General features: G+C 44.0%; 1 protein-coding gene across 3 annotated transcripts; it reads right to left on the reverse strand.

The window, feature by feature from the left end:
- Positions 1–25393, reverse strand: SAXO4 (stabilizer of axonemal microtubules 4). 3 transcript variants are annotated; one of them, XM_035123687.2, is made up of 14 exons: positions 24118–25393; positions 17197–17346; positions 14473–14590; positions 13614–13767; positions 11631–11759; positions 9178–9241; positions 4774–4862; positions 3611–3670; positions 3359–3439; positions 2618–2734; positions 2417–2511; positions 1933–2097; positions 1720–1807; positions 1–899 (listed from the first exon to the last, which is right to left on the reverse strand). In XM_035123687.2, exons 1-13 carry the CDS (start codon positions 24167–24169, stop codon positions 1720–1722), a joined length of 1362 nt encoding a protein of 453 aa, XP_034979578.2. In that variant the 5' UTR covers positions 24170–25393; the 3' UTR covers positions 1–899. The 3 variants fall into 3 exon arrangements, with proteins under 3 accessions (XP_034979578.2, XP_060133003.1, XP_060132996.1); XM_060277020.1 differs by lacking the exon at positions 24118–25393 and adding an exon at positions 21877–21908; XM_060277013.1 differs by lacking the exon at positions 17197–17346.
- Positions 25394–25475: the final 82 nt, after the last annotated feature.

Genomic DNA, 25475 nt, shown 5'->3' on the forward strand with positions numbered 1-25475 from the left:
AGCTGTATCCTACTAGCTATGTAGGTGGGTGAATTTGTGTTTCACAGGAAAAGGACATACAGGAACCCTTACTATATGGTGTTATATCACACCCTGCAGGGGACAAAAGATCCTACTGTTTCTCTGTTCTGTGTGTGTGTGTTTCTAACTATACCACAATCAGAAAGATAAAATATCTTTGCTGCCACAAGGCAAATATTAACCAGCATGCTGTGAACAACATGCTAGCAGTACTGGTATGGGGACATTGTACCAGATATGGCATTAAATGAGTCTGCTTGCAGTCTCAGCAGAGTGACACACAACCTTTATTACACTATAGTTGTTGGGAACTGAAGAAATCCAGTGTACACATAGCAGGGTTGTTGGAAGAGTGCAACAGAAAGATGTCCTGGATGTATATGAAGGAGATGTTTGTGCTTTTGCAACACAAGACATTGTGTAAGGTCACAACATTCATCCACCTATTGTATTAGTGGAATATTTATACCATATACTAATCCTAGGAAAGACAAGTGTTGAGAAGTTGAAGAATAAATGTAGTTCCTGGTTCAGAGCACCCTTCTGTTTTGGCCTGCCTTACATCTGGCACCTGTACATGAGGCCTCACTACATGAGGTTCCACCCCAACCCTTCTGTTTCTTCAATCTTCACCAGACTCTTCATGAAAGTCATATCCATCTCTGCTTCCAGGGGTATTTCTATATCCATTTTGATGCTGTTCCAGTTCCATTAAATATACCAGCAATATATTGTTTGAATTTATTTAAAACTATACAACCTTTAACAGTAAAATATGAATGATGTGACAGTGCTATCACTCTTGCTCCTTCCTTAGCATGTGGGATATTGTTCTGAGGCCCAAAGATATCGGTGTGAGGTCCAGTTTGGAACAGAGGCTGTAAAGAGGCAGAAAGACTAAAATCAATCACTACTGTGTTAAGACTACCGTGTGTGTGTGTAAGTGTGTGTAAACGGCATAGAGGTTTTAGTTACAATCAAGCAGTATACGAATTATGTTGAATAAATAGCCTTAACAGGAAGGAAGGTTAATGTTGAAAGGCAGAGAGAATGGAAGTGAAAAATGTCTGCATTTGTCTTCCCCAGCAAAATTAACTCATGGCAAATTCCCAGGACATTTCTGCATATGGGAAAAGTGCAGTTGGTTGTATGAAATATTACTTTTCAGAGAAGAAAAAAGCACTGGAGTTGTCTGTGTGTATTCCTGGAATTCATCTGTAAAACCGTAGGTGTTTCCAGTCTGTCACTATTTTCAGGTGGGATCGAATCATATACCAGAAAATTCAGATTGCATGCTTACAGTTGATTGGGAGGTCTTGCACAAGAAACCTCCTTCCCCAAAAGATCAGACATTTTTGCAGTAAGAAAAGTGATGATGGAAAATGTTCTGGAAACTGGGATAACAGTTGCTTGGATGCAATGTCATCTAACCTCTCCATGAACACCAGAATGAATGCTCATTAAATAGCTAATGTTTACTAATCTCCCTGCAAACATATCAGAATGAGTGCCCAATAAAAAGGCCGTCTAGTTTGATTAAACCTGAGAAGCTCTAGAGTAGACTCCAATTTCCAAACAATGGCCAAATTAAAAACAAAGCATAACACACAATATTGCCCTTTTGACTCTGCAGGTACCTCCCAGATGCTTGATACTGCCAGCCTACTGTCCAATGATGCAATGGGTTATGTCACTTACTTAGTTGGGCACAGTCGTCTGATGGAGAGCAGCAAAACGGCGGTCATGGGGAGAATCACGATAGAATGGATCAACTGTTGTAATTGTCCTGAAATGTAGGAGGGGAAAGAATTACAAAAGAAAGGTCAGTTGGGGAAAACATAGTGGATTGAAAGAGGAATCATACAGTAAAGGAAGGTCAGAGAAGAACAGCTACAACAAATCCAAGCTTACCTGCCAACATGAGGATGGATAGTCCTCAAGGTCTCTGTGGCATTGGGGTCAGTGCCTAAGTCAGTGGCATGGTTATTAGTAGCAAAACCACCAGGCTGCTGTGGCTGGATCCCTCCTCGTGTCCAGCCTTCCCTATCCACTCCCTTTGGAATGTTTTCATAAAACCTGATTGAGAGAAAGGATGAATTATTCCACGTGTAGTTGAACTCACCTGTTGCCTCCGTTCTCCTTCAAACAAAATCAGGTGTGTGTGTATATCCTGCAAACAATGCACTTCTACAAATACCTGTTTCAGTACACACCATCCACACAAACAGCAGAGCCAACAGCTGCACAAACCTTTGCTGTCCCAGTACTCCCACAATGCACTCTCTAAGGACCTGCAAGGCTTTTATGCAGATAGGAGAATGGTACCTTAACAACAAGACATAGCCTGGGAATGTTACTTCTCCCAACACAGGTGGCCAACCAGTATGGCACTTACTTGGAGTTATAGCTTGTCAGGAATCTGTTGGGCAGATCTGGATCATGTGCAGGTGTCACATATTTAAGGTTATTGAGACTGAATCCTGATGGTTCCTGCATAGAGAGGTCCATGAAAAGAGTAAGGGTCTAGAACCATAGGAGCAGAGCAAAGTGCCCAACAGATTATGAAGACGTAAGGCCTTGAGACGTTCAGGCATACCTTGTGACCCACTTGTTCCCGACCTAGAAGGTTGTTCTGTGTCTGAGGTTGATGCTGAAGCCCTTGGAACTGAGAGTGGCTCAGGGGACCCGGTGCCTCTACATCTGGTGGAACCGTCTGTGGAGATTGAAGGTCATGAGTGAAGGAGCCATTGTGGGCAGTGGAGGCTGGTCCATTAGGGCCCCACCAACCTTCCCTGATCCTCACAATCACTCCATAGGGTGGCAGTGACTGTCAGCTTCTTCCTCCTTTGTCTCAGCCTGCCTGTCATTAGGTCTTGACTACCTCCTACTGTTGGCCTCCTGGCCTTCCTCCCCACCAATCCCAACAGGCCCCAGCCACCACAGGTTGTAGGAGTTACTGAAGAAAGGGAGGCAACAAGGAAGACTGTGATTGAAATGAGGAAGGTTGTCTGTGAGTAAGATAGCCCAAGGATGGTAGTAAGAGGAACAAGCAGAGACTCAGGGGAGGCTTCTGTTTGCGGACTCTGGCAGTGGAAGACAAATTCCAGAGAAAGCAAGAGCCTAAAGAACAAAGGCAGGTAGAAAAATAGGTCACGGCAGGCAAAGATACATGAAAATGTAGATAAAAGGAAATAAGAGGTGCTGGCAGGGAAAGAGTGGCAGAGAATTCTAGAGAGAGCAGTGAAGGGAGATGGTGTAAGTAGGGAAAGCAGTTGGCAGAGGGAATGTACTAAAGGAAGCAGGACAGGTATTCTGGTGATAAGGGAGTGTCACTTACTGGGGTACGGCCAAGATTCTGCCGACTGAATCCAGATCCCCTCTCAGAACCCTTTGCCAGGACTGGTAGGAACTCATCACCCTGTCGGGGGGAGGGGACCATATTAATGGTGAGTACATCACATGCAAATAGCCAAGAAAGGGAAATACAGGAAGGGGGAAATGGCACTTTTGCCTGCCGGCAAAGCACATCCCTTCAACTGTTTTTACAGGTCCCCACCAGTAACAACTCTATTACAAATGATCTCCTTACATGTGGAGGGCAAGATGGCAGATAATCTGTCTTGGTAATGCTGACTCCTGGAGCGCTGCTCTGCAAAGCAGAAGAAAAGTACTGATACTCAGAGAGAGGAAAGTAGTAAAGAGGAAGCACCGGTTCCATTACAGCTTCTACTTGGGAGCAGGCAAGTCTATCTTAGGAGCAACTACCAGTAGTTCAGCCTTCCAAAATACTGTGCTGGTTGGGGCTGGTAGGAGTTTTTATCCAAAGCACCTGGAAGGCACTAGGTTGGGAAGGATTGAACTAGTGGTATTTTGTCCTTAATTGCATGGAATCATCCCTGCTATAGTGAAACTGCAAGGACCTATGGGCTGTACTTGAACATTCGTGGCTAAATGTACAGAGAAACTAGATTTGCTTTTGCCTTTGACCTCACTTAAAAGCAAAGTACCCACAGACCAACACTCAGGTACAGGAAAAGTGGAACCTGTAGCAAAATATTGCAGGGTAGAATGCTCTTGTTCTGGGTTTGTACTAGCCAGTGATCCCCTTTTCTAGGACACTTCATTCCTCCCACCCTCAACATTCCATGCCCACTGAGCACGCTCAGTCTTCTTAGTGCTTTTAGGTTTCTGGAAAACCTGGAAGTTCTTCCAAGCCTGCTAGTACCTCTTTTTGGTATGTGCTTGGTGCCTTTTTGGCTACCTAAGAATAGGCACTATCACATCATATGAATATATGAAGAGCCCTGCTGGATCAGGTCAACAGCCCATCTAGGAGGACATCCTGTTCTCACAGTGGCCAACCAGGTGACTGTGGGGAGCTCACAAGAAGGACATGAGTGCAACAGCACTCTTCCCACCAGTGATTTCCATCAACAGCCATTCAGAGGCAAACTGCCCCCAACAGTGGAGGTAGAACAAAGCCATTGTGGTTAGTAGCCACATATAGCCCCATCCTCTGTGAATTTGCCTAGCCTTTTAAAGCCATCCACGATTGTGCCCATCGCTACTTCTCGTGGGGGCAAATTCCTTCGTAAGTGAGGAGCACAAGGGTCAGGAGAGATTGATCCACTGTTCAAACTAACAAGCAATTTGACTAAAGCAGGAGCACTATATTCCACTGGGCTCTGCAGGTTCATGCTTAATGTGACCCTCGGCGAGGACAGCAGCATATACAGAGTTTACTGGAGAAACCTGAGGTTTGTCCATAATGGGGTTAGCCAGGCAGCCTTCAGTAAAACCAGTCTCTTCTTTGGCTCCAATTGTTTTCTTCTGCAGGAAATCTGTATGGGGGGGGGGGAGAGAGAGAGAGGTGAAGTGATAACATGAGGAAAAGGAGCACACTGAAAAAAGAAGGCAGAAGACTTCTGTAAATAGCAGTGGCGACATAACAGTACAAAAATTAGACAGCAAACTGTTGGCTGAGGAAGGCAGAGGGCATGGGTAAGATAAGTGGTAAAAAGTGAGAGCTGTATTTTACCCCTGATATTTAGCTCCAAGCATAAAAAGGTGTGCCAAACTAATAATTCCACACTCTGACCTGCAGAAACATATTTAGCAATTCCATCTCTCCAGAGGAGAACTCACATCCCCTTTCCCTGCATTATATTGCACTTTCCGACTGCTACCAGCCAGACCACTGCACCACAAACATTCCCGCTCCTGTTCTTGTAGCATCTCTTTTTCCTTGCCCATGTGGCCACAACTATTCCTTTTCCATGCATAAAGCTTATGCATCACATCCATGCAATAAAACTTGTTGCCTAAAAACTGAGTGGAATCCCTGATACTGGAAGCAAGTGGAGGGTGGGTATTGGTCATTCACAGGTTCTACATGCCAATACTGTAATCACTGGGCTAATGGAGGTGACTTAAGTGTTGTTTGTGACTGAAGGGGCAATTTCCCTATGTGTAATCTTGTGTGTTACCCATGTCAAAAGGGCTGTGCGCTGGTGCTGGCTGTGCTAGAAGATCTGATCCTATCTGAGGGAGCCCTACAGAATGTGGCTGCAGATGTGGCTGTGAATTACTTCCAGCCCACTACTCAGAAAGCCCTTGTACATTATGTGTGGCAAAGTGGGTGGACTGGGTTCAGTAATGTTCCTGCTGTCACTGTATGTTTACTGCAGTTTTCTAAGGTCCAAGCATTAGAAAGAAATGCTAATGTAGCAATTTTGGCAGCCACTCCCCCCAGCAACACTGTTGATGGACTACACCGAAATGGCTAAGATGATTGGGATGATCAGACACCAAGATGATAAAAAGGGGGGGTTATAGAATATCTTAAAGACAACTGTAGATACTTTTAAAAGTTAGCAGGATTGTTATAACACTTACAAATGTAATATGATTTAAGGTAAAAAAAAAAGGAGATAAAATGGATTAGAAAAATGTAATTAGGTGCAAAAAAGGAGGGGAATCGGAAAGGGGAGGGGAGTCCGAGGGATCTAAGTAATTCCAGAAGCATAGAAATTGAAAATGAAGTGAATGTATAAGAATATTGTTTAAAAGTAGTGATGGGCACACTGTGGGATGGGAAGGGTAGGATCAATTATTGTCATTATCATTACCAGGGCTTTTTTCAGCTGGAACTCACAGGAACTGAGTTCCAGCACCTCTCAGTTGGACACTGTTGCCATTCTAAGAGAACAAGGGAGGTTCTCGTGGTGAGTTCCAGCACCTCTTTCTAGAAAAATAGCACTGATTATTACCTACCAATCACTACAACATTTGCCAATGACATGCCCACACTACCCATGCATGAAAGGCAAGCTGCATGTAGACTGATGCCTTTCATGCATGGGTACCGTGGGGGCATCAGTGGTGAATTTCAGTGATTGGTGGGTAGTTGCAGCGTTGCTGTGGGAGTGGCAGCCCTGCTGAATCACCTGAAGGCCCATCTAGTCCAGCATCTGTTTCTCACAGCAGCCAACCTGATATCTCTGGAAAGTTCACAAACAGAACACAAACGAAATAGCTTCCTCCTGCTGTTCCCTAGTGGCTGGTATTCAGAGACACACTTCCTTTGCTCCTGGAGGTAATAGCCTTCATGAATATAGCAACCACTGAGAGCCTTATCATCTATTGAGAGTCTTATCCTCCGCAGTTTATAATGACTCAATATATAATCTCAATATATAAAAATGAAAGGCACAAATACAGGATGGGTGACACCTGGCTTGAGAGCAGTACATGTGAAAAGGATCTAGGAGTCTTGGTAGACCACAAACTTAACATGAGTCAGCAGTGTGATGCAGCAGCTAAAAAAGCCAATGCAATTCTGGGCTGCATCAATAGGAGTATAGCATCTAGATCAAGGGAAGTAATAGTACCACTGTATTCTGCTCTGGTCAGACCTCACCTGGAGTACTGTGTCCAGTTCTGGGCACCACAGTTCAAGAAGGATACTGAGAAGCTGGAATGTGTCCAGAAGAGGGCAACCAAAATGGTCAAAGGCCTGGAAACGATGCCTTATGAGGAACGGCTTAGGGAGCTGGGTATGTTTAGCCTGGAGAAGAGAAGGTTAAGGGGTGATATGATAGCCATGTTCAAATATATGAAAGGATGTCATATGGAGGAGGGAGAAAGCTTGTTTTCTGCTGCTCCAGAGAAGCGGACACGGAGCAATGGATTCAAACTTCAAGAAAGAAGATTCCACCTAAACATTAGGAAGAACTTCCTGACAGTAAGAGCTGTTCGGCAGTGGAATTTGCTACCAAGGAGTGTGGTGGAGTCTCCTTCTTTGGAGGTCTTTAAGCAGAGGCTTGACAGGCATATGTCAAGAATGCTTTGATGGTGTTTCCTGCTTGGCAGGGGGTTGGACTGGATGGCCCTTGTGGTCTCTTCCAACTCTATGATTCTCTGATTCTAATCTCACAATACTCAGAAGAAAGTCCTTTTGAATTCAGTGGGGCTTACTCCCGGGTTAGTGGGGTTACAATTTCAGCCTTACTCTTTTCTCTAAAATGCACATACCTATATTATGAAGTAATCTAATGTAGCAAGTGATGATGACCACTATAGAAAATATGGTGATGCCTATATTTCACCCAATAACAGAGGCAGTATGGTGCTGAATACCAGTTACTGGGGATCACAAATGGGAGAGTGCTACTCATGTTAGTTCAGGCAATTGGGCAGGTTTGTGGGTTCGAGCCCCATGTTGGGCAAAAGATTCCTGCATTGCAGGTGTTGGACTACATGATCCTCAGGATCTCTTCCAACTCTGCAGTTCTATGATTCTATGTTCTGGCTGTGAGCTTCCCATTGGCATCTAGTAGGCTGTGGTGGAATGGAAAGGGCTTTGGTCAGATTCAGCACAGCTGAAAAATGAAAATCTGCAACCGACTAGAAAGAAGGCCTCTGAACTGCAAAATTCCAAAGCAAAAATCTGAAGTGCACAGAAACATTCTTTCAGAGAGCTGCATCGATTTTTCACTGCCACCTTCAATGTGAATTTATTTTCAGACATGAGAGTGATTTGTGCATTTATATCTTGCACATGAAATGTGACAAGCTGTCCCAAGAACTCCAAGTTACACTTCCATTATAAAATCTCTAACCTCCACCCCCCAAGTTGCAGAAGATGACTTAAATGTCAACGTCCCCACAGGAACATTTTTAGGGGGAAAGGCAAAAAACAAAAATCCCAATTTACATTTTAATCTAAAAATTTCTAAATACTGTGGGTGGCAATATTGATATGTGCAGCCTTTAAAAAAAAAGAATTCAGCTGGGAGTTATTTGTGATTTGGATCTAGTCCAGACTACTGCTTTAACTTCCTAAATATGGATTTAAGAGAATTTTAAATTCAATGAACACGGAGGTGAGAATGACATATTGCAGCATTACATAAATAATAAGAAAACCAGACAAGAATATATCTCAGGATGCTACCTTTGTGAAAGTGATACTATATTATATATGGTCTATTTTTAATAGTAAAGTAACCATTTAATGAACACTTAATTTTCTAGTACTGTAGATGGTGGCCAGCTTCCTTGAATCAAACTGAATCTGTTTCTCGTGTTCCCTTTTTGTTTAAAGACTGCCTATCTCCTGAAAACCACACTGTGCCTGGATACAAAATGAAACATCTAGACTGAACAAACACAAGTGGCTTCTTAACAGAACCATGGACTTCAAGTATCCTTAGAGCAAGGATGGAGAACCTGTGGCCCTCCAGTTGTTAGACTCCAACTCCCATCAGTCCCAGACAGAATAGCCAAAAGTCAGACTGATGTGAATTGTAGTCTGATGGCATCTGGAGGGCCCCAGGTAAGTGTATTGTTTACTTAGATGATAAATGTGTGCTTAGCCATGGGCATAACTTACCAGTCATTACATCCCTGAAAAATGTCTCCTAAGAAACACAAGAAGCATTTATTACTTTGAAAAGTGATGTCTAGCTGCCTAAATACCCCTTTCTAAACCAATGATGGGGAACCTTTGGCCCTCCAAATGACAGCTCCCATAATCCCTGACCACGATATTGGCAGGTTGATTGTTACGAATAAGCAGACAGCTCCCTTTCTTATGAGTGGAATATCAATATTGTGCATGAGGATGGAGCTCAGTCAGCTATGAAGAACAATTACCTGGTTGTCCTGGAATGTTGTAGCGGTACTTTGAGTTGTACTCTGTGGACATGTAGTGAGGTCCCTGCAAATACGCAAACAGCAGTGGAGAGTAAGACCAAATGCTCCAGATGGAGTCTCCTACTTGCCCTACCAGTAGGGTTTCCAATGCACTGTTCCACATCCATCCTACTTCTCTGTTTAAGGGCAGACCAATTATTCCTGGGGTTATAGTTCTCAGCTTTCCGAAGTTATCTTGCTCTCTCCCGTGACTTTATAATTTATCCTTTACTGATCCTTATGCCTGGAACTCCCACCTCTCTCATTTCCTGCAAACCCTTCCTCAAAGCCCATGTTTTCTGTGAAGCATTTGGCAAAACCCCCTGCTCCCCATACACTACTGTAACTAAAACTAAGCAGGCACAATTGGAATAATCTCATATTCTTCCCATGTTTTCCTGTAGCGCCATTTTCCTCCACGTGGTCTATTCTGCCCCCATATGTCAATTTCTACATTTTAAGCAGTGATGTAGGAAAACGGGGGGGGGGGGTGTACCATAGCTGCCAAGTTTTCCCTTTTCTCGCGAGGAAGCCTATTCAGCATAAGGGGAAATCCCTTTAAAAAAGGGATAACTTGGCAGCTATGGGGTGTACAAAACTTCACAGCCTCTTTCAGCCAAGGAAGTACCAGGGTAATTGACAATTACTTGCTCTGACAAGTAAACAAGGTGATAACAAGGCTTTCAAGCTTTACTACCATTTGTGACAGATTAGCATTGGAGAAGTCGGAGGATAAGTAAAATAATCAAGGAGAGACTTTTCTTTGGTGCGGTTCCTATGCTGCCCTAGCAGTTTGAATAGCAAGTGTGGTTTTTGTGGGGCTTTTTGTTTTTGTTTTGCATTTCTAATTAAAAGCTAAAGGTTGCATTTACAAGTTGACCGGGGCTAGTGCCCCACCCATCCTGCCACTGCCACTAGTGTAGCGGTGATGGCAGCGACAGCAGCAGCGACAAGATCTTGTGCAATCTCACAAAAATCAATTTCATGCAGTCTGCAATATCTCGCAAGAGCGCCACAAAATCTCATCGGAATCCACCACCATCTCTGGTGCTTTGTGGGCACCACTGCACAACCTAGGAAGGAAGGCTTTGAGAGGGGAGGTTTCAGTGACAGGGTGGCACCTTCCTGTTTCCCTTTGGGTAGCAAAACACCCCTAAATTCAACCTATGCACCCAGCATAAAAATTACTGAGTTCAATGGAGCTTACTCCAGGTAACTGTGTGTCGGATTGAAGTCATGCTATATGGCTGGTCTGGGATGTGAACCCAGGTTTCACCAGCCAAATTAAAACATGTTAACCAATATGCCAGGTATCTTCAACCTTTTCAGTACCCAGGACCCACTTATAATCCAAACTTGGATTTGGGGACCCATTTCTTAAATCTCTAACATATGTTTGCATGGTAGTAGTGCTCCTGTTATGACCCACTTCTGATCAGGCCATGACCCATGAATGGTACCCGACCCACCAGGTGTGCTATACCATCCCTTGTCAATTTACTATTCTAGGACTGCATTTTATTCTGTCGCACTCCCCCCCCCCCTCCTATACATATCACCTTAGGATGACACCACACTTGTTCATAGCTCAATGATTGAAATGTTGAGTGATGACTTGTAGGTGTGAAACAACCTTCACAGATCAAAGACTGCAGACGGGGAGCTTTCCTATTAGCTCACATCACCACAGACAATACTTTTCTATGGAGGCAATTCACACCTTCTGGTGCAAGTCATCAAGCAAGGAGACAGGCATATGTGAGTCAAGCTTTAGATCAGGAGTGAAAATGGGGACTATGGGCTTTTGCAGTAACCCAGGAAATTCAAGCTTTTCCTGCCAATACTTTCACTGTATGCTAAAATATTGGTTTTCAACAGGTTTGCTGTGAGCAGCAGTGCAACCACAATTTAAAAAATATTTCCCCCTATTGCGGATTATGAGGACACGAGCAGGGAAAGTCATGTATAAAATGGAAATTCCCATTTTTATTTTACTGCATCTGGTGGTTTCCACACTGGCCAATCAGATGCCTATGAGAAGCCCAACACCAGGACCTCAGTGCAACAGCACTCTCTCTATTTGTGATTCCCAGCAACTGGTATTGAGATACCTCTGATAACTGAGGTAGTAACATAGCCATCAGGACTGGTAGCAGCCATTGACAGCCTTATTCTCCATGGTTTTTTCTAATCTCCTTTTGAGGCTGTCCAATTTGGCAGTTGTCACTACATCCATCTTATACAGCAGGAGCAAGTTCAATAGCTTACGCACTGTGTGAAGAAGCCAGACCTTCTGCTTCATTAGCTGGCCCTGAGTTCTAACGAAAACTCCCCTTTATACTACTTCTGTGATCAGGTACTGCCTAAGCTACAGTCAAATGAGGAAGGGTCCATTGAACTAGCCGCTGACTCACATGTCTGGCATGTTCCACATCGACAGAACCTCTTCCATACAACTTGTGCAGGTCAGGGGTATGTTTAGGCTCCAACCCTGTTATAGCTTGGGCTCCCTGGTCCGCTGTGTCAAAATGGACTTTCTTGACCTGCAAAATGAAGCCCAGCTTGCAACTTGGAAAGTTAAGGAATACCACAAATACCAGAACCGAAGTGATGCTGTTCAGGGCTACTGTTGAGAAGGGAGGGGAAAGAACAGTCAAAAGAGAGCAGGAAAATGCATATATAACATCTTGTATCTGTCCCCTTCTCAGAAGTAGTAGGGAGTCATTTTCTTCATGGCTGAGCCCTTGATCACAGCTCTAATTAAAACATTAGGAATCCAGTGAGGTCAATCAATGAAGCCACAAGGCTTCATGCTCCCATATCTCATTCATTTCTTCTTTTTCCTATACACTCCAAACAAAATAATGAGAATTTCAGCTTATGTGTTTCCAACAGAATAAAGGTTTTAATCTTTCCTGTGGCAGTGAATGCTTTGAAAAACATTACAGTGTTTTCCCCCCCTAAAAGCCCACAATATAGAAGGCAAATCAAAAGAGAGACACTTTGCTTTTAGTATTCACACAACTGTAAAGCAATTCTGAAATTGTAGCGGAACCGGGTTTGGCAAATACTAGGGCTCAGTCCTACTGCGCACTTCCCAAGTCTCAATCCCTCATATAGCTAAACTCTTCTCAACACAGTGTCTGGGTTTAAAAGGAAGCAATCCTTGTTCGAATGCCTCTTTTCTACCGCAACATGTTCCACTTGGTATATAATCCAGGTCACAATCATATTGGCATGCACACACACACACATACCGTATATCAGCAGCAGCTCTCCTTAGCTCCATCCTGCTGTTAATCAAAACAATTCATTAATGAGTCCCAGTCCTTTAGGTGCAGAACTGCCAACTGGACATTATTTTACTGATATGTCTAGTAAAAGCATATTCTGGTAGGTAAACCTGAAAACCCCACTAATCTGTCTCAACAAAACCCCAGGCTATCGAGCTTCACCCATGATTACTAGTCTATGTAGCAAGCCTCATATGTGACTCAGGAATGTCCACCCTGACTCTCAAAGGCTATGAATGGATCACTAATGCTAATGTACATTATGCACTCCTGCCCCATAAACATCCATATTCCAAACCTTAACTTACTTACCGGTACGTGGTGCTTTTATCTATAAATGTATCACATTACAGCACAACTTTATGGGCATTTACTCAGAAGCAAGTTCTACTGTGTTGAATGGGGCTAGTAAGCATATTAAAACGGAACAGAGTGTGACTTAATTCTGAACACCAGCATTTATGGGATTGCACTGCAGCTACTAACTTCTTTCTGGCTCCTTGTACCATCAAAATGTGACTCCTCTTCACATCTTGTATTTCTGAAGCTCTCTTCATTTTGAATCCTCATATACACTTGCCAGATCACATCAGTTTACGCATCCTGGCTTTTGTGTTTTGCCCTGCATCACAGTAGATTCTATTAGATCTCAAGGATATATATATAGAGAAGCCTAGGAATGGGATGACTCCTAAATGCTCAGAATTTAGTCTTGCAAAACATCCTCCCTCTACACATGCACTGCCACAGTTTTGTGCTAGATACATCGGATTGAAATTTACAACACAGGTGATTCATGTTATGGTAACTATCAGGCACATGGCCCCTTTAAGAGAAAAAGCAATGACCCAGGATGCAGGTTCTTGGAGAGCTGACTCAGAAGGATGGAGAAGCTGCTTGGATCAAGGCCTTGCCACTTGCTAGGTGGATGTCGGACTTTGAGCTGCGTCATTGCTAAAGCTCCAAGCTGCAGCCTTCCTGAACTGAAGAAATAGCCCAAGCCATTATTAATGGCACTGGGTGATGGTTTTGGCACATTACAATCATGTTCAATAGCACAACAATCCACAGCACAGAGGCAAATCCTAGGTTTGGGATACTTACCTCTTTAGTGGTGGGGAAAGAAAGGGGTTTTTCTCGGACATACCCACTCCCTGGCTGGTACACACTCCAGGGAAGAGGATATTTCCCATCTGGGAGCTCAAGAGGCTGGAAGTGCTTGGTTGTTGTCGACTCATAGTTGTCCTGAAGGAGCTTCCTGGTTTTGGAGAAAAGAATAAGCATGAGAGACATACACAGCATCTGAACTTGAGACAGTGGATTTTAACCAGGTTATGTTTAGCAGCCATAGGCAACCTTGGCTCTCCAGATGTTTTGGAACTACAACTCCCATGATCCCTAGCTAACAGAGCCAGTGGTCAGGGATCATGGGAGTTGTAGTTCCAAAACATCTGGAAAGCCAAGGTTGCCTATGCCTGATGTTTAGGCATGTTAGAATTGTGCTCTAAAGACAGCCATGCTTTCTATCTCCTAAAGTAAGGCGTTAGTCCAGGCAACCCAAAAGATCACTGTCTTTGGCCCTTCCAGTCATCTACACTGCATTCATTATGGGTACCACGGTGAAGTGCCAAATGCAATTGCCTTGCCATGGACTTTGTTATTGTGCTTTGAGGGAGTACAAGTAAAGCAAATGCAAGAATGTCACTGACTCAGAGGTGGCATGAGCATTATGAGGATGTGATTATGTTTCACAGCTTTCCCCAATCTGGTACCCCCAAAATGCTTTGGGCTGCAGCTCTCACCTGCCAGAGCCAGCACAGCCAATCATCAAGGGTGGTAAGAGCTGGAGCCCCAAACGTCTGGAGGGCAGCGGGTTGGGTGGTATGCAAACCACAAGACAGTTTCCCTGTTCTGAACCATCCCAGTTAATTTCCACAAAGGACTGTTTACGACCAATACCTACCCCACAGTTGGATTATCTATTTTGTCTAGGCTTGGCTTGTAGTGAACAACGGGACGGTAATTGGTTTTATATCCTGCTCCAGAGTGGATGCCAGTCCGAGGACGAAACCCTGCTTGACCTGGCAAAGGAAAGGGAGGCAATGGCAGATTTGTATTGCCTATTTATATATTCACTTACTGCGTTTATAAAGCACTGTTTTCCCACTGCACACTCAATACAGTTTACAATATAAAATAATAACTATCTAATTGTCGATTCAGGTAGGTAGCCGTGTTGGTCTGACACAGTTGAAATAAAAATTTTAAAAAATAAAATTGTCCAGTAGCACCTTATAGACCAACTAAGTTTGTTCTGGTATAAGTTTTTGTGTGCATGCACCAGAACAAACTTAGTTGGTCTATAAGGTGCTACTGGACAATTTTTTATTTTTTTATTTTATCTAATTATCTTGACACAGAAGGAAAGAGAGATGGGGAAGAAAAAGGAAAACCAAGCAAATTTGAGTATACTAACTATTGCGTGATTGGAGTGAGGTGTTACATAATGTTCAGGTGGGATGATCACTACAGCAGAGGAGTGGAGGAGCTACATGGCAGTTGACCCCAACCGAAACGAGAGAGATGCCGTGGGGCCTCCCTTTGGAGCAGCTGCAAATAGCAGCTGTTCCAGGAGGACAGGAGCCAAATGGTAGTTTTTCTCCGCTAAGCTGATAAAGGGGTCCTCACCTTTCCCCCTAATGCACCAGGTATGATGGCTCCAGATGGAAGCTACTCTGGTAGGGGAAAAGGCAAATGGAAATTGGTTCCAGCCATGCTGATGGAGGGGGCCTCACTGCCATTTCTCTCTCTGCAAAAGCCACTGCAAGAATCAATTCTGGATGATGGAAGCTTCATGCTGGTTAGAAGGTGGGAAGGGGTGGGGCTTCTCCAAGAACATTCTTGTAATCTTTGGTGCTTTGGCCTATGATAATATCTAAGCTTCAAATTGGGGCTGGGAAACTGGTGACTCTTCAGACATTGTTGGATGTTCATGATCCCTGAATATTGGCCATGCAAACTGGAGCTGATAGGAGCCCAACAACATCAGGATGGCACAGGTAACTCAGCCCTGGCCGTTGTAAGGAGTTCTTACATGATATGTGTCTAACTCGAGGCATCCCTCTTACATGTGTACCCAGCAAATGCATATCTACAGTGTTGTCAATTTGGCGCACGATGCTGATGTAGTGGGAAGCAGCAGCAATAGTGGAACATGGATGGGCCTGACTCAATTGATGCTTGTTTCACTGTTTCCAACTGAGTTAAAGTAGGAGATTACAGCACTGCAGATGCTGCCTATAACAGAAGGTAAGTAGCTTCGCAACCAGGCAGGGACGAAGCACTTTGAGATAAAGAACACAACCTCTGCATAGCTATGCCTGGGAGAAAAGTTTTATCTCAGGTGAATTGCACTCCAAACAATTATTGAGATACATGGGAGGCAGCAGCATAAGCAAACTGCCTAGAAACCCCCATTGAGCTCAGTGGCTCCCCAAGCAAACATGTTTAGAACTGAGTTGTTTGTTCTGGGTACATTCAGATGCAACACTCTAAAGGGCTTCTTGCTTGCACACAACCACAGTTAGTACCTTCCAATGCTTGCAGCAAACTTTTCACCCAAACAGACAACCTATGGTTTGTGCTTGCTTGAAAACCAGGATCAGACAAGCCTTGGGTTTCAGTTCAGTGCACACTGTAGTTTTCTACTTAATTTCTTTTCTTAAGTAAAATAAAAAAATTCCTTCAGTAGCACCTTAAAGACCAACTAAGTTTTTATTTTGGTATGAGCTTTCGTGTGCATGCACACTTCTTCAGATACGAAGAAGGTATCTGAAGAAGGTATCTGAAGAAGTGTGCATGCACACGAAAGCTCATACCAAAATAAAAACTTAGTTGGTCTTTAAGGTGCTACTGAAGGAATTTTTTTATTTTACTTCGATCCAGACCAACACGGCTACCTTTCTTTTCTTAAAAATCATTTTTATTTGATTTTACGAATGCAAATTAATTACAATGCCAAATACATATCCATAAAAAGATATTTCTCTGAATCTTGTGACTCCCCCCCCCATCCCCTCCATGGGTCCTAATGTCAAAAATCCCAACTGCATATTTATCTCTCTCCATATTGTCCATAATTTTTGTAACATTACAAGTGGGGTTAAAATCCTGCTAATGTTTTCATCTGTTTACAGTGATCTCTAAATAAATTATAAACTTTCCCCATTCTTTCTTGGATTTCTTGTCTTCTTGGTCTCTGAGTTTCCCAGTTTTGCCATTTCAGCAGAATCTCAAAGCTTGGTTTGCCATTCTTCTCTGGTAGGGACTCTTCCTTCTTTCCATATCTGGGCTAGTAGCATCCGTGCTACTGTTGCCGCATACATGAAAAATCTTTTCTGTTCCTTTGGAATGTCGGTACCTATAATTCCTAATAAAAAGGCTTCTGGTTTTTTAACAAAAGTTTTCAATTTATTTTGCATGGGTTCCCAACAATCAAGGATCAAAAGTTACTAAATGTGGCACATGATGGGAGCTTGAATCTCATTCTTGCAACAGGAAGCCTGGGATTGGGATTATGCCTGAAGAGCCTACCATCCGTTTGTGTGGTTAACACTTTCCTTTGTTTGATACAACCAAACTAGCCACATATAAGATAAATCCCTTCCCTTATCGAAGACGTCCTTACCATAAGCTGTGCCATAGCTGGTACAGTAGAATTTCATGGGGTCCATACACCCACCAGAGCTAGTTTTTACATAGGGAGAAACAACCCCCAGGGGGAGACGACCCATCTTCTCTGAAGATACAGAGGTGGATTTACTGATGAAAGGTTTCCCTGGAGGAATAGAAATGGAAGATGATTGACCACTAATCATTCTGGATAGCAGGAATGCTGCTCAGGCTCTGGACAAAGAAATCAGTCTGACTTGAAGCAACTATTTATCTGCATTGTGTGCATGTCTCCTTAGAAACAGTGAGGTCACACACACATCATTGTGATGTCACAGACTCAGGATTTTTAAAGGGGGCTAATGATACAAACCAGGCCATTCATGGTTTTAATACATCAGGGTCAGGTCTTAAACGCTCCTTATGGGTTGCAGGTGCACTGTGGCTCAAGCGAAGCAATAGAACCAACTCCTTCCACAAAAATGGAGATACCAGAATATACCATTTTACCTGAAGATTGTAAAAATATTCAACCTTGCTATTCTGTTCCAATTGGCAAGTTAGACACACTCAGAGAAATCCCTATTGAAATGGAGGGGAACCACACAAGAGTAGGGTGGCACTTTTCCTTTTTATAGAGGCTTCTAAGAGAAAAGCTTCCAGAGGATTTGAAACACTGAAGATCGGGTTAAATGTTTAGGGATCTCCCAGTACTGGGTGTGTGGATGTGGGTGTCCTTCCTTCTATGAACCAGGAGCCAATTCGTATGATAGTCCCCACCCCATGCTGTAGCACATGGATTCTGCACATTCCACACAAAGCACTAGCTAATCTGTACCCCTCCCACAATTCTGCCTGTGCTTTTTCTAGAACTCTTCTATTGCATCTTTCTTGTTCTTCTGCTGTCAATATATGAGTGCTTGTGGTGCATTGTAGCTCTGCACTATTAACATGTTTTCAATCTATCCACCTCAAGTTTACAATAACATCTGAGTGGGAAATTGTTATGCTCCATATTTGTTTCCAAACCTCCATTTTGTATCCATTGGTGAGCAGCTGTGAGGAACCGCTTTTTCTTATTTTTCCTTCATAATTTCAACTGCTTTGTTGTGAAGTACCACAGAGAACTTTCCATTTTAATTTTCTCCACCCTCCCAACACACCTGAAGTGCTAGACATGTATTGACAAAATAAATGGCACCTGTTAATAGGTCAGTTGAGAGACCACCTTACTCCTTATATCAGGCATCCCCAAACTCGGCCCTCCAAATGTTTTGGGACTACAACTCCCATCATCCCTAGCTATATAGCTGCCAAGTCTCCCGTATTCCCCGGGAAATCCCCGTTTTTCCAGCTGTTCCTAGCTGAAAAAACGGATTTTTTTGTTTTTCCCCCGGTTTATTCTGGCGTGGTGGCCATTTTGGAACTGGGCGGAGCATGCTCAGAAGCGACTTTTGATGCTGCTCTGCCCAGTTCCAAAATGGCTGCAGTGCGATTTCTGGCACGGTGGCCATTTTGGAACTGGGCAAAGCAGCATAAAAAGTCACTTCTGAGCATGCTCCGCCCAGTTCCAAAATGGCGGCAGCGCTACTTCCAGTCTGCTACTTCCGGCCCGGTCCTTATTTCTCCGACAGTAACTTGGCAGGTATGCCTAGCTAACAGGACCAGTGGTCAGGGACGATGGGAATTGAAGTCCCAAAACAGCTGGAGGGCTGCCTTATATACCCAGCAGATTATTGTGTTCTGCAGGAGTCTCCCTCAAGTTCCAAAGATCTTAGAATCCCAGTCAACAGTAGCTCAGAGGAAGGCTTTCAGTGTTGCTGCCCCTGTTCTGTAGAACAGCATTTCTGTCAAGATATGGCAGAGGCCACTTTTTGCACTTTCCATAAACAATTGAAAATATGTTTGTTTTGTTGGCGAAATTTCTCACAGACAATTTAACCAAGCTTTCCCAGCTGGCTGAAGAGGCCTCTCTGCCTTAGATTTAAAAGCAATATGAATGAATACCTGTCTCTAGTTGTTGTTGTTTTTTGCATTGTTAGTTTTAAAAGCAATTTTTAGCTGTTTTTATTATATCCTGCATTGCAAGAGGTTGGACTCGAAGACCCTCGGGGTTCCTTCCAACTTTATGAAAATCCAACACACATTTACAGCACTATGCGGCTTGGGACCCTCGTACCTACGGGACCGCCTCTCCTGGTATGCCCCGCGGAGGACCTTAAGGTCCACAAATAACAATATTTTGGAGATCCTGAGCCATAAAGTGGCTGGATTGGCCTCAACTAGGGCCAGGGCCTTTTCAGTATTGCCCCCGACTTGGTGGAACGCTCTCTCACAGGAGACCAGGGCCCTGCGGGATTTGACATCTTTCTGCAGGGCCTGCAAGACAGAGCTGTTCCGCCTGGCCTTTGCGTTTTGATTTGGGCCATTTTAAAATGAGGCTGCATTTTACAACAATTTTAAAATCTAAATTGTTTTTTAATCTGCATTTTAATCAATTGTTTTTCTTTCTTTTATATTTTATTGTAATTTTATTGATGTCAGCCGCCCTGAGCCCGGCTCTCACTGGGGAGGGCGGGGTATAAATAAATATATTATTATTATTATTATTATTATTATTATTATTATTATTATTATTTCCCCCAAGGAATCCTGGGAACCGTAGTTATTTATGGGTGAATTGCAGCTCCGTGAAGTGGAAACTACAGTTCCCAGGATTCTTTAAGGGAAGCCATGTGCGTGGCATGTGCTTTAAAGACATGGTGTGCATCTACCCTAAACCATTTTGACACACACACACATGTAGGTGATTTGTAAGTAAGTAAGTAAGTAAGTAAATAACCTCCCGGCATGTGGCAAAGCATGGCTGCCACTTGGGTGGGGGAGGGAGGCTCCAACCATCTTCTGCATCTGGCAGCCATGACAGCAGCTCCACTAATTGGCCAGTCCTGCAGCATCTCGCCCATGCGGTGAGGCTCTCCTCCTTGGAGCAAGGCAGGGAGAAGGTGGAGACAACAACAACAACAAAATGTTGCAGATGACGCCTCCTGCTTTGAGGTATATCATACAGTTTTATTGTGTTTTTGCATGGGTTGTATTAGGTTTTGTGTATGGTCTTGATTGATGGGGAGGGGGGAATGGGATAAAAAATTACTTATTGCCATTCACTGCCCCTTTTGTCAGGGACACTGACGCTAAGATTTTTACCTTTTTAATAAGTTATGTGTCTAGGACACATGCCTTTTTACCATAAGAACTGCAAAAGTATTAATGGTGGTTACGTAGTATTCGGCCCATCTGTCTAGTCTGCTGGCCTCCTGGACATGGGAAGCGAGGAAACAGGACAGGTGTGCAATAGGCCCCTCCTGCCATCATTCCCCAGCCACTCGTATTCAGAACCATCCTACCTCTGATCCTGAAGACAGGATATAGCGGTCATGACTAGATGCCAATGACAGCCTTATCGTCCATGAATTTATTTAATTCCCTTTTTAAAAAAAACATTAAATTGAGCAGCTATCACTTTGTCTTTTGGTAGTGAATCCCATAGTTTAACCATACACAGTATGAAAAATACTCCACTTTCAGAGTCCCCAAATGCTAGGACCATTCCTTGTAAAGCTTATATTGGCTGCCCTTTTCCTGAGCCTTTTCCCGCTCTTCTGTATCCTTTTTAGGGCAAGGCAACCAAAACTGCACACACTATTTTAAAGTGTGGACACACCACAAATTTATATGAAGACGTTTCCTTTCATAACAATGCAAACACGGAATTAATATTTTCACACAGCTGTCTCGTACTGGGTCAACATTTGCACTGAGCATTTCCTGGTTGGTCGCCATCAGCTCATACTCCATCAGCATATAGGATCTTTTTGTCCCAATGTGCATCACTTTACACATAGGTAAGTGTTTCTCAATCTTGTGTCCCCAGCTGTTGCTGGACTACAATTCCCATCATCCCTAGCTAGCAAGACCAGTAGTCAAGGGTGATGGGAGTTGTAGGTCCAACAACAGCTGGGGACCCAAGGTTGAGAAACACTGACATAGGTGGTCATTGTTGTGCTTGGAATGTTAGACTAGGACAGGCATCTCCAAACTTCGGCCCTCCAGATGTTTTGGACTACAATTCCCATCAACCCTGACCACTGGTCCTGTTAGCTAGGGATCATGGGAGTTGTAGGCCAAAACATCTGGAGGGCCGCAGTTTGGGGATGCCTGGACTAGGACCTCGGAGACCAGGCTTGAAAACCCTGCTCAGCCATTAAGCTGACTGGGAACCACAGCCTCAGAGTCTAACCTACCACACAGGGTTGCCAGGGATAAAATGGGGAGGAATTGATCCATGTACACTATCCTGAGCTCCTTAAGTAGAAGTATGGGATATAAATGGGATAAATAAATGAACTGCATTTGCCATTTAATGCCTATTCAGCCAGTTCCACTTGAAATCCCATTTTGTTTCTATTGACCTGAATAATTTGATGGTCTCAGAAAATATCAATCATTGTAGGAAACATTGCTGTACACACCAGACACATGCATACCCATATCTGGGAACCCAGCAAGAGAAATGAAATGCGTACATATGTCCTTTCATAGGGTTGTGCAGAGTGTAGGGGAAAGACCTAAATCAGGTATTAAACCACAACATCTAAACATTCTCCAAAAACAGCAATTAGCCATTGCCCCTTACCTTGTCGTTTCTCTAAGCGGGAGAGTGCTAGAGCCCTGTCTAGTCATGTTGTATGGGATCAATTCCAATCTGTTACCTCCGAGGATGTGGACAGGCTGCTTGGACGAGTGAAACCAACCACCTGCCTCCTTGATCCTTGCCCATCCTGGCTAATAAAAGTGAGCCGGAAAGGGCTGGGCGATAGGCTCCACAGGATGGTGAATGCTTCCCTCTACGAGGGAGCCTTCCCAGACCCACTGAAAGAGGCGGTCATTAAACCGCTTCTTTAAAAAAAACATCTTTAGACCCGGCCAATATGGCCAACTACCGCCCAGTCTCAAATCTTTCATTCTTGGGCAAGGTGATTTGAGCGGGTGGTTGCTGAACAACTCCAAGCATGCCTGGAAGAAGCGGACCATTTGGATCCCTTCCAATCGGGATCCAGGCCTCACCATGGGACTGAAACTGCCTTGGTCGCGCTGGTCGATGATCTCCGGCGAGCTAGGGACAAAGGTGAGAGCTGTTTCCTAGTTCTGCTGGATCTCTCAGCGGCCTTTGACACCATCGACCATAACATCCTTCTGGACCGTCTAGAGGGGCTGGGAGCTGGGGGCACTGTCCACTCCTTCCTCCTGGGCCATGTTCAGAAAGTGGTGGTGGGGGATGAGTGTTCAGACCCCTGGGCAACTCACTTGTGGGGTGCCTCAGGGTTCCGTTCTCTCACCCATGCTTTTTAATATCTATATGAAGCCGCTGGGAGAGATCACCAGGGGGTTTGGCCTGGGTGTTCATCAGTATGCAGATGACACCGAGCTCTACCTCTCTTTTAAATCAGAACCAGTGAAGGTCCTGTGTGAGTGCCTGGAGGCGGTTGGAGGATGGATGGTGGCTAATGGATTGAAGTTGAATCCTGGCAAGACAAAAGTACTATTTTTGGGGGACAGGAGGCAGGCAGGTATGGAGGACTCCCTGGTCTTGAATGGGGTAACTGTGCCCCTGAAGGACCAGGTGTGCAGCCTAGGAGTCATTTTGGACTCGTAGCTGTCCATGGAGGCACAGGTTAATTCTGTGTACAGGGCGGCTGTCTACCAGCTCCATCTGGTACGCAGGCTGAGACCCTACCAGCCTGCAGACTGTCTCACCAGAGTGGCGCATTTTCTGGTTATCTCCCGCTTGGACTACTGCAATGCGCTCTACGTGGGGCTACCTTTGAAGGTGACCCGGAAACTGCAATTAATCCAGAATGCGGCAGCTAGACTAGTGACTGGGAGTGGCCGGCAGGGCCACATAACACCGGTCCTGAGAGATCTACACTGGCTCCCAGTACGTTTCCGGGCACAATTCAAAGTGTTGGTACTGACCTTTAAAGGCCTAAATGGCCTCGGTCCTGTATACCTGAAGGAGCGTCTCCACCCCCACCATTCAGCCCGGACACTGAGATCCAGCACCAAGGGCCTTCTGGCGGTTCCCTCATTGCAAGAAGTGAGGTTACAGGGAACCAGACAGAGGGCCTTCTCGGTAGTGGCACACGTCCTGTGGAACGCCCTCCCAGCAGATGTCAAGGCAATAAGTAACTATTTTACTTTTAGAAGACACCTGAAGGCGGCCCTGTTTAGGGAAGTTTTTAATGTTTAATGCTGTACTGTTTTAATATTCGGCAGGAAGCCGCCCAGAGTGGCTGGGGAAACCCAGCCAGATGAGCGGGGTATAAATAAATTATTATTATTATTATTATTATTATTATTATTATTATTATTATTATTATTATTTCCAATCTTCTGAGCACAGAAATGGTTCCCAACTTCTGAGCACAGAAAAAAATGGGGGGGGGGGACTATTTAACTTAGGTACCAACAGGAGTCTGACCAAACTGCGGGAGGCAGTGGAAGACAGGAGTGCCTGGTGTGCTCTGGTCCATGGGGTCACAAAGAGTTAGACACAACTAAACGACTAAACAACAATAACAGAAGCAGCAGCAGCATAGATCAGGATCAGACCATGTTTTGTGTCCAAAAGGTCTAAAGTTCAGTCTCTGGTAGCTCTAACCAAAAAGGTCTTAAGATTGCAGAGTTGGGGAAATCCTTGGCTAGCCACTTCTAGTCAGAAAGTACTGGACCAGTGCAGTGCAAGGGAGACCAAAGGATACTGCGGAGAAGTTTGTGAGGTAACATGCTTCTTCCTCATGCAAAGCTAAATCCACCATGGACAGCAGCCTGCGGCCACCAACCCTATTTTGGCTCCTGAGGATGGCATTGTCCTTACCTGTCCCAACAGAGCGAGCAGAACTTGGTGACGTCCAAAAGGAACGAACCATTCATTTATTTAAGGAACTGAAGTTGGGAACTTGACGGTCGAATGCAGAAAGCTGAAGTCTAGCAGCATGTAACCTAGCAACCAGCGCCTAGCAACTAGCTCGACAACATTGCTCTCCTTCCAATGGCCTTATAGTTCAAAGGGTATTGGGAGCGACTGCAGGGGCCCTGGGCACACATGCCAAATACATGAAATGGTTCTGATTATTTGGATTGCTAAATATAACCCTCAAGGGGTTGAGATCTGTGTGTTTCCTGAGCCATTATCCCATTGTAGTCAAGTCGAGCTACTGGACAGGAGCTGGGGAGGTATGCAGCAGTTGAAGATTAAGTCTCACCAAATCAGTTCTGCCACTGCTCCCATGTCCGTAAAACATAGAACAGTACCAAGTGGGCAGAAAGGAAGATGTGTAAGGCTATGTGCCTACTAAATGTCTGCAGCCACAGCTCTGCAGTGTAATTCAAGTGTAACTTTAGATGTCTGGCACACAACTCTTGAGAATTTAAATCTTCACCACCATTATTCAACCTCCAAATGTTCTGCATTTGTATCTGCGAAATAATTTTGAAATGTTACTGTAAAGTCTCAGCAGTATGAGTTGTGGGTTTCAGACAGCTCAGTTTCGATGGCATTGCTTGACACTGAATCTCTGTAATCTGAACTTTGACACAGAATAGAAATCTCTGAGCATACAAAATTAAAGATATGTAAGTTACACATCACTTTTGATCAAGCCTGCATGTGAATATTCAGTACTGAGCAAATATCAACATGCTTATAATGACACCATGTGGTAGTTTAAAGGTAATACCATAGACTAGGTGGCTGCAAAGAAACATGTAACCTTAAGCATGACTTTTAAAGTTCTGTGTGATAAGGGGGTGGGGGGAAACCAACTCTAGGAGGGCCAAGCTGTATTTCAAATTGTCACACAGCTAGTGTTTTAATAAGATTTTTTAAATAAAAAAGTACATGACATAAACCATGTTCTGTAGAAACCCCTGGGTGTCTGAAACTGTTTATATGATTATTGAAAAAGTCACTGCTGGCGAGAAGAAAAAAGTATGTATCTTAGACCAATTTAAAACACCTGTTTTGAAAATAGCCGACTCCCAGTAAATGACTGAAAAGTGGAAAAGAGCCTAAGTCACACAATAATGTTTTCTTCTTTTTGCACAATCAACTTCTAAAAATAGAATAGTCAAAGTTCATTCAACTAGGAATGCTGGAAATTGGGCGAAAAAGAGGAAATACAAACAGCAGCCACCCACTGAATAAAGAGTGTATATTTATGAAAATTTATGAAC

Source organism: Zootoca vivipara, chromosome 1 (assembly GCF_963506605.1).
Source record: "Zootoca vivipara chromosome 1, rZooViv1.1, whole genome shotgun sequence".
Lineage (NCBI taxonomy): Eukaryota > Metazoa > Chordata > Lepidosauria > Squamata > Lacertidae > Zootoca > Zootoca vivipara.